This window comes from Lonchura striata, chromosome 28 (genome assembly GCF_050655825.1).
Source record: "Lonchura striata isolate lonStrDom1 chromosome 28, ASM5065582v1, whole genome shotgun sequence".
Lineage (NCBI taxonomy): Eukaryota > Metazoa > Chordata > Aves > Passeriformes > Estrildidae > Lonchura > Lonchura striata.
Window position 1 is genome coordinate 5,741,218 of NC_140730.1, and position 15,031 is coordinate 5,756,248.

The 15,031-nt window shown below is 50.8% G+C and overlaps 1 protein-coding gene across 10 annotated transcripts in view; it reads right to left on the reverse strand.

The window, feature by feature from the left end:
- Positions 1-261: 261 nt before the first annotated feature.
- DOT1L (DOT1 like histone lysine methyltransferase) overlaps positions 262-15,031 on the reverse strand; it is an 80,710-nt gene continuing 65,940 nt past the window's right edge. For 5 of the 10 annotated variants that reach the window (XM_085562561.1, XM_085562560.1, XM_085562566.1 and 2 more), the window contains 5 exons: positions 14,542-14,747; positions 13,287-13,351; positions 11,458-12,417; positions 9,724-10,318; positions 262-7,304 (listed from right to left, as the gene is read on the reverse strand). In XM_085562561.1, the coding sequence (XP_085418687.1) occupies positions 9,759-10,318; positions 11,458-12,417; positions 13,287-13,351; positions 14,542-14,747 (1,791 nt within the window). In that variant the 3' untranslated portion in view covers positions 262-7,304; positions 9,724-9,758. The remainder of the gene's footprint in view (positions 7,305-9,723; positions 10,319-11,457; positions 12,418-13,286; positions 13,352-14,541; positions 14,748-15,031) is intronic. The other 5 variants (XM_021528254.4, XM_085562568.1, XM_021528257.4 and 2 more) reach the window with 3 other exon arrangements.

Sequence of the window (15,031 nt, forward strand, 5' to 3'; positions counted from 1 at the left end):
CCTCAGCCTCTCCTGGTGCTCCAGCCCCTTCCCCAGCTCTGCCCCTGCCCTGGGCACGCTCCAGCCCCTCAGTGTCCCTTGACGGGCTCAGAGCTGTCCCCAGGCCCTCTGTCCCTCCCCAGTGCCCAGCACAGCGTCCCCAACCCTCAGGGCTGAAGGTGCTGCGGGGTTCAGGCATCTCTGTCCCTCTGTGCCCCCACAAAATCCCCAAATCCCAACTCCCTCCTCATTCCTGCTGAGGCAGTGAAAGTCCACACAAGCTCGGTGTATTAAAATACAGACACTTTAATATAAAGACAAAACTTCAAAGCATCGTTTCAATTACAAATCAAGGGAGACACAAGAAATTAAGTGGAGGGAGGGGAGCAAAAACTAACTCTTACATTGTGGAGAATTAGAAAGGCCGGGTGGAAATATATATATTATACATACATATATACACACCAGAATTCACACTACTGCTAGGCAGGAATGAAAGGAATGACAGAACAACTTACCAGTATAAAAAAAAAAAAAAAAAAGAAATCCAAAAACAAACCAACCAAAAAAAAAAAAAAAAAGATAAATTAGGGGAAGTTTGAATTTTAAATAATTCAGTTTAATAGGCTAAACTATATAAACTAATTCCTATTCACTAGGAAACATCCCATATCACTGTCCTAAGAAAATGGGTTTTTCTAAAAATCCATTGAAAAATGGATTTTTATTAGTAGTTAAAAGTTTACTAATCAATTCCTGAGCAACAGCAACCTCATCATCTACTGCTTTCCCCATCCAAGTCCCACTCAGCGAGGGCAGGCTCTCACTCCTAAAAAGTTTAAGTAGAACAGAGACCTAAAAAGTTGGGTTTTAATCGGAAATTGATCACTTCAAAGATTAATAGATTAAAAAAGCCAAGCAGGATGGATCAACCCATTCCATCTTTTCTTCAATAACTCCAGAGACAAAAACCTTTTAAAAAATTATTTGACTGCACCAGAAAAGCAACCAGATGTACCTCAAGAAAACCAAAGGATCACAAACATGAGAACTTCAGGGTTAGCATTGTCAAACTTGGAATTTTCAGATGTGATTTTGTTTTTACACCATAAAGAATTCAAGGAGCCTCTTCAGGAAGAAGGTCCCAAACAGTAAAAGTACTGGAGAATTATTTCCCAATTTTTTTTGTCTCAAGTTTAAACCCTGAAGTTCCCAATAACAGCATCTTTCAATGCAATATTCAGTCTAAATATATATTTATATATTTATAATGTATAAGGATAAATAAAATATGGCACAACAACATTTTGAAACAGCTTTTAGTGAAAACCTGATCCGCACATGGAGCGGAAAATGGAAATGGAGCAAAAAAAAAGAAAAAAAACCCTTTAAAACCAGTAAGACTTCAAATATTCATACACTGACTGCACATCTCTACTCCCAAAACTCCAATTCCTGTGATTTTTCCTCAGTGCTGCAAAGATAGTTCACAAAAACACTGTGTAGTTTCTGCTCCCCAAAAGCATTTTGGGTTCACAGCCCCGTCCGAGGCCCTCCCCTGCTCCCAGTCCTTAATCCTCTCTGTGCTTTTGGCTCAGGCAAAACAAGAAAAGCAGAATTTTCCACGCCTGGGAGTTGGGATCATTGCAGGGTGGAGTTACCCAGGACAAAACACACAGAGACCCCTCGGGTTTGCAGAGGGTGAATCCCAGCACCGAATCAAAGGGGTCCCACAGGAGCCACCTTGGGCCAGCACAGGCAGCCCCGGGGAGCTCCATCCCTGCTGAGGAGGGGAGGAAGGGCCCAGGGAAGGCTGAGCAGGGAGGGGAATCACCACAGCAGCCTGAGAGCAGCTCAAGCTGGAGGGGACCAGGGAACCAGAGCATCCCGAGGGCACAGATCCCACAGACCCCACAGCTCCCGGTGCCAAGGTGGGCACTGCAGGGCTCGGAGGAGCTGCAAGCGCCGGCTGTGCCCTCCCTGAGCCCGGGCTGGGTGTCCCCAGCAGCTCTGCACGCTGGGACTGTCCCTGCCCCCAGTCCCTCGGCCTCTCCTCTGCCTGGACTGTCGTCCAAATGGGAAAATACCAAGTGGGGGTAGCAGGTGCTGCTTTCTGAACACACAATCGCAACAAGGACCGAACCCCAGGGCTGCCTGTCCACGCCACAGGAAAAGACCTGGAAGGGGCAGCCCAGCAGAGCAGGAAGATCCATGTCCTTCCAAGGGAAGGCTGGGATGAGATGGAAACAGTGACCACAGGCAGTAAATCCAGTGTGGTGGGGAGCACCTGAGCTGCCAGCTGTTGTACCCCACAGGGCTGGGGTGAAGGTGCAGGAGCAGCAGGTCCGGCTCTCACCCACCTCCTCTCACATGTGTCTGGACAGGGAATCAGAACAGTTTGAGAAGATTGGAAAGCACCTTTAAAAGTCATTTAGTCCAACCCCAAAGAAGGCTGAAGAAGTGACCCCAGCACACGTCTCAGAAAGAAACTTGTCCCCAGGGGTGAGGGCAGGGACACAGCCCCGGAGCAATGCTGCAGCTGGACATGTTCCAGGTGGGATGGAAGAGCTGATCAGACTGGAAACCTTTCCACTCCTGGGCTGCAATTGCTCAAGTGACTTCCTCAAGGATTAAATTTGACTAAAGAAAGAACAAAGTGACTCAGCTGAACTGAGTGCGACCCAGAGCTGGGCAAGTTTCACACTAAGGAGTGTCAAGTCCTGGGGATTTGGAATCTCTGGATTCAAGAAGAGATGAATAAATCCATTCATGACCAAGTGATGCCACCTTCCTGCCTGCAGGACTTCAGGGACTGTGGGTGTGATCCCAGACTCAGACCCTCCAAGCTCAGCTTGATCCCAGCAGTGAGTGGGAATCCCATTTCCCTGCCAGGCTGAGCCCAGAGCCCAAGCCCAGCCAAGAGCAGAGGGAGCACAAAGGCTGCACTGGAAGATAAAGTGCTGTCCCCAACAGCAAAGAAGGTAAAGAGATGGAAGCACAAGAATTTCTGGTCTGTGTGGCTGAGGAGACACAAATTCCTGGTGATCAGAAGGAGCTGGAGATGAACTCATCCCAGAATGCCAGGGCAGTGAGGATGTGCTGCACTCCTGCTGCTTCCCTAAAAAGCTGCTTTCCTCCTCCTCTCTCCCACTGCATCCACAACTGAACTGAGGTGAAGATGCTCCCTGGTTGTCCAGACTGATCCACACATTCCTGCAGGGAACAGCCTCATTTGTGCCAAGCCAAGAGGGGCTGGAGGGACACCTCCAATTCCCATTACCCCCTGCACCAGCTCGGATCCAGCCTCTACAGCCTCAGCAATGCTTCCCACTCTCTCCCTCAACTGCTGCGTGTCCCCACATCCCTGGCTGATGGAAGAATTGCTGCTGAATTGCTCATCTGCAGCAAATCCCAGATTTAGGTCCAGTGCCTTTGGAGCCCTCCCAGCACCTTGGGTCCCAGGGGACTGGGCCTGGCTAGCCAGAGGTGGCAAATGCCCGAGAAAGGAAGAGCCCACGCAAGTCTTGTTCCTCAAGGCTGACATTCAGCAGCAGGGACAGGTTTTCCTCAGCACAGCACTCAGGAAATTCCATTTTTTTGGCAGCAGACTTGCTCCAAGATGTGTTTTTGCTTCCTGGCGAGTCCTGTGCTGGCAGCAGGGGCGTGGAGGAGGGGGAATTGTGTGACAGCCCCGGAAGGACTGGACCCAGCACCAGCAGGAGAAATTCTCTTTTTTGGAGCTGTTTGGCTTTGATTGCTCCAGAGGATCTTCAATTACTGCAAACAGGTTTCAGCTCCTGGCCCAGTGTTCCAGCAGGGGGGTCACAGCTGTGGCCACATGGATCAGATCCCAGCAGCTCCAAGGTCTGCCCTCAGCCAGGTGAGAGCTCTTCCCAGTGTGCAGACAGAGCACGAGCTGGACTCGATGAGCCTCCAGGTCCCTTCCAACTCAGGATGTTCTCTGAGTCCACGATTTTAAGCTGAGTTTGCCCTAGATCATGGCAAAGCAATAAAAGGTCAGGGAGAGGGAAGACAAAACCAGCAATCTCTTGGCAAAAACATCTCCCAGCTCAGCCAGTGCCGAGGCACCAGTCCCAAACAGCCCCCTTGGCTCCCCAGCTCATGCTGAGCAGGGCCCCTCTGGAAGCACAATCTGGGAACCACGACCAGGAGCAGTCACAGTGCAGGGCCTGGGCTGGGGGGAGCACACCAGCAAGGCCAGAGCAGCTCCAGATCCTCCCAGTGTGGGAACAGCAGGCACTGGGATGGCAGCAGGCAGTGCTGCACAGGCAGGGGAAGGCTGATGCTCAGGCAGGCTGGATCCCTTGCTGGGAACCCCAAAGATTCACTCCTGGGTCTGCTTCCCTTGAGCCTTCCCGGACGACATCTGGAGAGTCACAGACTCAAAAATCCTGGGGGTGGCAGGGCTCAGCCACAGGGCTGAGCTCCAGGGCTTGTGCTGCCCGTTGCCAAGGCTGCTCCTGAGCCAGCCCTGCCTTGGACACTGCCTGGCCACCAAGGCAGTGACCAAAGGTGACACCGAGGCACAGACAGGCTTTGCTTTTTGCTTTTCCACAGCATCCAGCAAAGAGCAGGGGACAAACTCCTCACCCAAGGCCTTTGCTCCAAAGGGTCCTGGAATCACAGAATTGTTTCAGTTGGAAAAGATCTTTCAGATCAGCGAGTCCAACAGTGAGGAGACAGTGGCCAGGCCACCCTGACCTCTCTGACAGCTCAGCCTGGCTCCCCAGAACTCCGGAGCTGCTGGATGCAGAGCACATCATTCCCACAGGGATCTGTCCCTCCTCACCATCCAGGGAGTGTCAGGTGCCAGCAGGGTGGGTGACACAGGAGAGCCAGGCCTGGAGCAGTGCTGGGAAGCACCGAAGGTTCCATGGGATCTGTGGGTTGGTTCCTTCTCCAGCAGGAATCTTGGGAGTGCCTTGGGCACCACTCAGACCAGGACAGGGATGGCAGCTGAGTTTTCTTCCTGGAGGTGAAGGGAGGCACAAGAGCTCCAAGGGGCACCATATCCTGGCCCCTCTGCAGGAAAGGATCTGATAAAACCAGGGGGATGAAAAGCTTCTACTTGAATTTCCTCCTCTCTCTCTTTCACCAGAGATAAAAATGATGGGGGACAGGTAATTAGGAGATTAATTAAGGCTGCTGTCCCTCCAGCAATCACTCATTTACAGTCTCCAGAAGCCCCAGCACTCTGCTGTGTGCTGGGGAAGAAGCTGGAGCTGCCCAACTCCCAGCTGCAAAACATCTGGGTTACTGTGCTCCTGGATTCCAGGACATACACTGTGTTTGGCTCCTACGAGAAGCTACTGGATGTTCCTCTCTTCCTCTGAGCATTCCTGCCCTTTTCCAGGTTTTCCTCATGCTGCCAGTCTCTCAGCAGGACACAGCCTGTCCCACACAAAGCAGAAACATTCCAAAATGCCCCCAACTCTCAGGACTTTCAGTCCCTTCCCAGTGGATAAGGAGGCAAAGCCAGACCCCAGAGGCTGCACTCAGAGGCTCCCATGGAAGACACACTCAGGAATCCACAGAAAACTGCACTTGGTCCTAAACCCCTCTAAGACTGCCCAGGATGAGCCCTGCAGAGGGTGGGAGCTGCTGCAGCCCCTGACCCCCTCTCCAAACACTTCCAACCCTGCTGGATCCAGGCAGCAGGAGAGCCCAGGAGGGCACAGGGACCTCAATGACCCCAAACCCACAGCAGCTCTTTGTGACCCCAGGTGCTCCACGGAGCTCCTGCCAGTGCCTGACTGCTGCAGTGGGAGACTCACCAGAAGGGATTTAAAGCCAGTGCTGCCCCTCTGAGCATCAGGATCAGCAGGGAGGTGTTTTCCAAAGCCTGAATGTGATTTTTTTTCCAGTCATTTTGCTGTTGCAATCCCCTTTCTACTGTAGTTTTCTTTATTGGTGCTTGGCCCGGCCTGAACTCAGACCAGCCTGATCTTCCTTAAATGGATCCTCCTTCTCCTCCTCACTTTGTGCACTTGAATAAATAAGTTTTTACAGGTTCATTGTGCATTGTACAAACTAAAAACAAAGGAAATAAAGCATAGGAAACTTAGAAGTTTTCATCACAGCTCTTTAAAATCAGCCCTTCCTGCGCACGACACCGAGTCACGACGCAAGTCCCTGCCCCAGGGGGACAGTGACAGCACAGGCAGCCAGGTCAGGGTGTTTTTGTGAACTACCATTCAGGAACCTACTCAAAAGCAAAGGAACACAAAAGCAAAATGCACCTTGTTAATCCATGTACACGGCCAAGCCGGGTTGGAGTCAAGTATCAAAACCCTACCAAGGAAACACGTCGTGCTTGGAACAGAAAAACAACGAGCTGAGCAAACTCTGCAGCCTGCAGCAGGACAGAAACACAATGTTCAGCCTTCCCAACGCTGGGGAAAGGGCTGCACCAGCACCAGCCAGCACACACCCTGCTCAAACACCAAGGCCAGCCCCAAGAAGCGAGTTACCAGACCAGCTACCAAAATTCACAGTGACCCCAGCGCCACCAGCAACTGCAAATGGCCCAGGGAAGTAGTTTGGATGGGGCAGGACTTGGATTTCTCCTGTTCCAGCTGTGCCTGCGTGGGCTGTGCCTGCCCAGGCTGCTCCAGAGGGGAGCACAGAGCCCTCGTTAGTCACAAACTCAATTAAAACCCACCCAGTTAAAATGGGCCTGGCTCAGTCCGAGCCAAACCCCAGGGGGAGAATTCATTCCTCTGTCAGCCCCGGCTGCCAACCAAGAGGATTTTGGGATATGAACACAGTCAGGGGAATAAATAATCTGCAGACCTTTAAAAACTGGGTTTGGCATTGGTCAACCCCCCAAAATCAGCACCAAGGATTCAAACCAGAGGCACAGTTCTGACGGACAAAATAGCACCGAGGAGGCTCTTTTACATCTCTGCTGGTGTGCCAGTCCTTTAGTATCCAGAGAATTTAATAATAATAACTTGCATTTATGAATCTAGGTGGAATAAAATAAGTCAAATTTGTTTTCACTTTAAAAAAAAGATAAATATTTTATCTAAACTATCAACAATACAAACTGGAGCTTTAAGCATTTCTTTTGCCTTTTTTTTTTTTTGCCTTTTTTCCTTTTTTTTTTTTTTTTTTTTTAGTCAGATTCACAGTAAATGTTTGCTCTGTTGTTTAGGTCTTTTTTATGATTTTTGTTTTGTCCAGTAGTAAGAGTAGAAACCCCTGCACAGGCCAGGTGAGCACCTTTCAGTGGAAGCCGAGTGAAGTTGGTCCACGTTGTCCTTGCATAGGTCACATTGGGTTGAGGTAGAAATCCTAGTTACCTGCACAACAGAAGGAGAGGAGGAGACTCATCTAAATAAAAGGCAAAAATTTGCTGTGTTGTTAGAAGTGTCAGTCATTCCTACATTGCTCCAAGACCTCTTCAGATGAAGCAAATCTTGACCCAATCCCAATTAGAGGAAAGGATGGATGTTCCAAGGGACGTGTGGCCCTTCCAAATGCTGCAGATTTTCAAGCTGTGGCTGTGTTGAACTCTTTTCTATGGGACTGAAATCAAGTGAGGGGGAAAGAGTAAAAAAGGTATTTCCCCCCTCAGTATTTCACCTTTTTATAGTAAAAGTTAATCTGCTTTGAGTTTTGTTATTATTGTGGGGGAGGGACATCATGAATCATAGAAAGGTTTGGGTTGGGAGGGACCTCAAAGCCCATCCAGTGCCATGGCAGGGACACCTCCCACTGTCCCAGGCTGCTCCCAGCCCTGTCCAGCCTGGCCTTGGGCACTGCCAGGGATCCAGGGTGGGCACCCTGTGCCAGGGCCTGCCCACCCTGCCAGGAACAATTCCTGCCCAATCTCCCATCCAGCCCTGCCCTCTGGCACTGGGAGCCATTCCCTGTGTCCTGTCCCTCCAGGCCTTGTCCCCAGTCCCTCTCCAGCTCTCCTGGAGCCCCTTCAGGCCCTGCCAGGGGCTCTGAGCTCTCCCTGGAGCTTCTCCTCTCCAGGGGAGCACCCCCAGCTCTCCCAGCCTGGCTCCAGAGCACAGAAGCAAAGCAGATTATTTCATCCCCAGTTCCTGCTTCCAGCCCTGCTTCCCCAAGGACTAAACACACCTGAACACATTTCTGTTCTCACTGAAATCAAGGCCACTGCTCAAACACCTTGGCTTCAAGTCACAGGGCTTGGGATCACAACCACCTCTGGTACCATCACTTCTGCTCCTGAGCTCCACAACCCAGCTTTGACACCCAGCTATTTTTCTACAGGTCCCTTCTGTGCTTTGTCTCTATTTTCAGTATTTTTCAGTGATAGGGACTGTCCCACCTGATGGATCCTAGTCCAGCATGGTCTCAGTTCCAGGTAATTCCAACAGAGGATCTCACACAGAGACCCCAAACTGACCCTCCTCACCATCCCCATCCTCTCTCTGTTTGGGGTTTTCCAAGCCCTCCTCTCTGCTGGCACACAAACCCTTCCTCAGCCTCCCTTTCCTGCAGGGAAGGACCTGGCAATACTTACGTGCCTCCCAAAAGCCTAACCAGGGGTTTGTGGTGTCTGAGGAGGAATTTGATGAGGAAGACACTACACACAATGCACAGAGGCTCTCTCAGGTATGTTGTAATTGAGTTTTATAAGCAGCAAAGTGTGTTCAACCACGTTTGTAGCTTTGGTACCAGTGGACAGCAACAACATCACAGACCTACAAGGAAAACACGGAGCCAGCTCTGGGGCTGGGCACGCTGGATGCACTTGGCAAGCACAAGTTGGTACAGCAGGATTGCCACAGAGTCTTTGCATGAACCACAGTACCCAGCTCTGTGGTGGTACAGTTTATTCTGGAGTAGCTCTAGAGACAGTTCAATAAATACCTGCTGCAGGAGAAATGCACACAGCCTCCAGAACCCTCCTCTCCTACAGCCTTTGTGGAGAGTGGAGCCCACTCCCCCCTGCACATTCCCTGTGCTCCCAGGGCTTGTGAGCAAAAATAAAACATCTGCTGGGGCTGTTCCTGCTGGCCCTGGCAGCAAGTCCAGCACAGGGAAGTGACAGGGAGTCACAGCCCTTCTCTGCTACCTGTGGTTGTGTTTCCAGTGTTGCAGGGGACACTGACTGCACTGCAGGCCCAGGGAATTTACTCTCCAAGCAAGGCTGAAACTTATAACCTAGAGATTTTTAACTCAATGACTATTTAGAGCAGCTGTTGTTGCCTGGCAGTTTTTACTGACCACCACGTTGTCACACAGAGTCACAAAGAGGCACCTTTGGGCACCTCAGTGCTACGGACAAGGACTGGTTTGGGATAAACAGGCTGTGCAAGAGGGGAGGGGGATCAGATGGGCAACACCCTCTTCCAACAACTGTATAAAACCACATGGAAAATAGACATTTCCTCCTGCTACTACCTCCAGAAATAATACTTTCTCTTTCTATGAAGAGATCTCAGCTTGAATAAAACCCTGACGCAGAGCAGAGTTACCCCTGTGAGCACTCCTTGTCGAGAAATCCTGACTCCCAGAACAGAGAGCACCAACACTTCCCATCCTCTGCCACCAGCTGATTTGCTCCCCACATTTTAGAGATTTCTCTACCCATTACAGAGGTTTCTCTCCCCCATTTTAGGGTTCATTTTCCCCATTTCAGAGGTTTCTGTTTCACGGAGCCCGGCCCTGGCCTCTCTCTGCAAAGGAAGAAGCGTCAGTGAGCATCTCGCACGCAAACTCCTCTGGTTTTGTGTCTGGCCTTACCTTACAAAACAAGAACTGTTAGCTAAGCAAGCTCTTTATCGTGGCTTAACCCCCGAAAGGTGCGAAGCATAAGGAGGCTGCATGCCAAGGGTCACCCACATAGCGGCCGTGCCAGCGGCGTTGGGCTGCGGGAGCACGCGGGGCAGGGGCGGGTGATGGACTGTAAAGGAGGGGCGGGAGGGCTTGTGCTGGAGAGAAGCCAGTTTAATAGACAAAGAAGAGTTAGACTGGACAGGAGCAGAGGAGGAGGGCAGGAACGTCTCGCCAGGAGGGATGGAGGGCAGGTTCTGCAGGAGAGCAGGCTCAGAGTTAGAAGCGAGTAAAGGAGGAGGGGGAGGCAAGGACACGTTAGGAGGGGGCGGAGGGGGATGAAAGACAGATTGCACTGGAGCTCTGTTGAGGTGCTGAGCAGGTCTAGTCTCACTAGATGTTACTAAATTAGAGGAAGAGGGTGGGAAGGATGAGGATGAGGTGCTGGCAACAGCCTGCAGAGGGTTTAAGCTTAGCACGGTGCTGCTAGAGACAGCACTGCTGCTGAAACTGGCTCCAAATTGATGAGGAGAGGAGGCAGAAGGCACCGCATGGTTAAAAATACCTGCAAACAGGAGAGAAAAACTCAGCTTCAACAGATGGGCTTTGTACAGTCTCAAGTGACAAGAGAAACAAAACAAAAAAGACAAAAAAAAAAAAAAAGAAACAAACTAACAAAAGCAAAATTATAATAGTTACAGCCCCATACAAAAATATGCAGCGTGAGAAGGCAGCAAGCAATGAAGAGATAATGGTGCAGGCCAGGAGGTACAAAAGATTCCACTTACCTTTCCTACTGCCAACCTCTAAATGCCACGAGGAAAAATGGTCAGACCCAAGAACTGTCAGTTCTATACCACACGGGCAGAGTTTTGATGAGATTAGAAGTGATCTTTAGAGTTGCTTATCTGAAGACTCAAAGTGCTGCTCTTCCCTCCCCACCCTCCTGCTCCCCCACTTACAGGGCAGCAGAGGGGAGGTGTAATTCCAGCAAATCTACGTGCTGAGAGATGTGAGAGTTAGGATTTCCCGACATGGTGCCTGAATGATTATGGACAGATAAGAAAAACTGCCCTAGACACTTAGAAATGGCAGGTTCAGCCTATCTTCTGGTCCTGCCAGCTTGTCCCCAGTGTGGGCCACAGAAGCCAAGCCTGTGCAGAATCCCAGAAGTGCAAGGTGCATATGGCATTGCCCTTCCTGGCCAGGAAATGCTCTTCATGTCCATTCACGGGCCAGAATCTACAGAGCTCCCAACACCAGCTCCTCTGATGTTCTGCTCCTCCTGGATCATGCTAAATCCATTCAAGGCCTAAACTCAACCTTTACTCAAGTTGACAAGTGAGAGATCCTTAACATGGTACCAGGACAAGTCAAATCTGTTACCTGCAGGCAGACCTAAGTTGGTTCCAACACAGCAACATCTGAACAAGCAAACATTATCAATCACAAAGTCTGGGTGTATTGTTTCATTAAGGTGGTACAACAAGCTCATCTAGCAGACAAAGCTCATGAGATTTCACTGTAGGGAACTGAAATCATCCTAGCAATTCCAAGAGAAAGAGAGAGAGAGAGAGAGGAGACTGGTTATGTGGGACAGATCTGCTTCGCATCCTGTAGAAATGAAAGGGTTTCACCCCTGGAGAGGCAGCGTCAGACTTTCCTTTAGGCCCTGTCTTATACCAGAGAAAGAGTTCTGCCTACCTCCAACTGTTCCACCTGTAACCCCAGGAGAGAAGTTCCCCATAGTGTGAGAATTAGTCAGTCTGGTTGCAGCTGATGACACGTGGACCAGACTGGCAGCAGCTGGCATTGAATTAAATAAGGACTGCAATACTGAGGAATTTGTCACCGAGTTGAGGTTTGCTTGCAAGGCCATGGGGCCGAGGGGGAACTGTGATCCAGTGGTCAGAGTGTTGAGGAAAGGATGGTGCGTCGGGACAGACGGCGCTGGGTTCCCTGCTGAGGAAACAGCAGTAGAAAGGCTTTTACCATTCAGAAGGCCACCAGACGAAACAGCAGCAGAAATGAAAAGGTTGTGGCCATTTTTAAACTCCACGTCTCGGTCCCTTCCCTTGCCGACCTTTCCGTTGTGCTGCACAGAGTTTTTCTCCACGGACCCCCCCGCTCGGGCGCTCAGCTCGCTGAGCTCTTTGCCCTTCACCCCCGGCCGGCTCAGCTCTTCTCCCTTGGAGCCCAGAGCTTCCAGCTGCCTCTTGTTCAGGAACAGGTTCGTGTCTGCCGCCCCCAGCTCCTTGCCTCGCTGCGAGGGGAAGCCCAGGGAGCAGCTGGCAGCCGAGCCATCCCCGGCTTTGTGTGGAAGAGCAGCGCCGTCCATGAAGCCGTGCAGGCCCAGCTCGGAGGACAGGCCCCCGTTGTAGCTGAAGCCATTGGGGGGGTTTGTGCCAGGGCTCAGCCCATCCGAGGGCACTGCCAGGCTCTTCCTGGGGTGTCCCGGGACCTTGGTGTCCATGGGCAGCCCGTCCTCGGGGGGCGGCCTGAAGGCAAACAGGGAGTTCTGGCTCAGAGCTGACACGGCCTGCAAGGGGCTGTCTGTGGTTTTGGTCAGGTTGATGTCAGATATCGGTGAAAAAGTCGATTTCCATTTGCTGCTGTTCATGCTCTCGTTGCTTTGTGCTTGTTTCCTCCCCGATATGCTGCCACCTGGTTGGGGGGGAAGGTTTACAAATGTCAATAAACAGCATTCACTAAATCTGCCCCTTGAAAAGGGGGTTCTATAGAATCACAGAGTCCTTAAGGCTGGAAAATACCTTTAAAATCACCACCCAGCACCACCACCATGGTTATCACTAAATCATGTCCTCAAGTGCCACATCCATTGGTTTTCTGAACACTTCCAGGGATGGGGACTCCTCCACTGCCCTGGGCAGCCCCTAACAATGCTTGACAATCGTTGTAGTGAAGAAATTCCCACAATATCCAACCTAAACCACACCTGGGACACCTTGAGGCCATTTCTTCCTGTCCTGTCCCTTGTTCCCTGGGAGCAGAGCCTGATTCCCCCTGGCTGCACCCTCCTGACAGGGAGTTGTAGAGAGTGAGGAGTCCCCAAGCCTCCTTTTCTCCAGGCTGAGCTCCCCCAGCTCCCTCAGCTGCTCCTGGTTCTCCAGACCCTCCTCTGGGCAGCACGCACATTTTTTATCCTTCAAAGCCCACCTTTTATCAGTCTGTAATTATATTTCTGAACCAAAGGCAGAAATGTTTGTGAAGTCATAAAAGTATTTAAAATTCAGTTTTACACTCTGGAAAATCTAAGAATACTGATCTTTTTCCCCATTTTTGTACTACAGGTCCCTCCTCAAACCCTGAGTCAGTGAAACTCATCAGAGCTTTGCTGACCTGTGACTACAGAAAGAAGTGACCCAAAATCTGTAATTAGCAGCCACCTGGCTTAATGATGATTAAGAATGACACTTGGTCCAGCAGCAGAGAGAAACATCCCCCTGACTGCCAGCTTCACCCATCCCCAAGTCCAGCCATGACCACAAACAATTCCCATTCCTCACACATACCATTTTCAACAGTCTTCTGTGGAGATTTGCTTTCCAATGATATTGTTGCAATTTTCCTCTCAATTCTAGTGGGAAAATAGAAAGGTTATAGCACCTATAGCAAACCTTCTTGCACATTTCCCCTCACAATCTATACTCCTCATGATCATGAGGAGGGTATAAATAACCAACTCAGCCCCACAGTTTTGTGTCACTAAAGGAATTTACAAGCATCAAAAAACCCACCACAACTTTCATGCAGCAGCTATTACAAGAATTAACTGCTCTTTGACAGGATTAGTACACCTTCAGAGAACTTTGTTATTTTTCTTTCAAAACAAAAGGTAGAACCACATTAGTATAGTGATTATTTTCCATAGAACCATAGGATGGTTTGATTGGGAAGGACCTCAAAGCTCATCTCATTCCACCCCTGCCATGGCAGGGACACTTTCCATTATCCCAGGCTGCTGCAAGCCCCATCCAATCTGGCCTTGGGCACTGCCAGGGATCCAGGGGCAGCCACAGCTGCTCTGGGCACCCTGTGCCAGGACCCTCCCAGGCTCCTGCCAACCCTGGGCTGAGCCCCCTCCTGAGTCGAGGGGAGGAGAGGGGCAAACCAGGCTGGTTTGGGGGGCTGCCAGCAGGACTCGGGGTGCAGGAGGTGCAGCTAGGGGTGGGGGTGGTGGCTGACATGTGTCACTGTGTCCTGACACATCAGCCCAGCCCTGTCCCTGACCAGACCCCCCAACAGCCCCACCCTGAGCAGCCCTGAGAGCGCTGTCCAAACGCTCCTGCAGCTCTGGCAGCCTCGGGGCCGGGACCATTCCCTGGGGAGCCTGGGCAGTGCCAGCACCCTCGGGGGGAAGAACCTTTCCCTGAGCTCCATGCCAAGGCCTGGCACAGCTCCAGCCCTCGCTGGGCTCCAGGAGCTGTCCCAGAGCAGAGCTCAGCCCCTGCCCCTCTGCCTCCCCTCGGGAGGAGCTGCAGCCCCCAGGAGCCTCTCCTCAGTCTCCTCCATTTCTCAGTTATTTTTCCAGCAGTTATCTCCAAGGCCAGATCCTGCCAGCCTTCCAAACACAGCAGCAGCAGGTTCCCCCATTCTACTGCCTGAATACCTGCCCTGTTCACAGCTTCAGCCACATAAGAGGTTTGGGATAATGGGATGGGCCTTCAAGCAGGGAGAACAAAGAGGCTTAAACACACCCCTCCTGCTGAGAGCAGTGTTATCAGCCCTGAGAGAAACCCTATCCTGAAACTGTGCCTGTGCATTCACCTGCTGCTATTGTGCTCATCCTCAGAGCCCTGCTCGTCATCCGATGTCAGGGGGGAGTAATGGACACCGTTGCTCTGAACGAGGGGCTTCTCTTTTTTCAGCACTGGGGGCTGGTCATTGTCCTGGTAAGGAACAGGAGAGTTCTTCAGGGAGTTTTCAGGAGAGGAAATGGCTGTTATTTCTAAGGGCTGGTTAATGTTATTGACCTGGTGAGAAGGAAAGAAAGCAGTTACACATGAGAGCATCCCTGGAAAAACATCTTGTTAAGGATTTTAATGCAGGTTTTTTAACTTGCTCTGGGACATCCAACAGCTGCTTGTTTAGCACTGCTGCTGCTGTCTTCCACTTCCTGCATTAGAACATGGGTGAAAGCTCCAATGTAACTTGGAAAAATAGCTAATTTTCATTCTTTGATTTCATGTTTGACATCAGAAATGACAACCTGGGATAAAACTTTTCTTCTCAAACTATACTGCAGGATCACATGCAC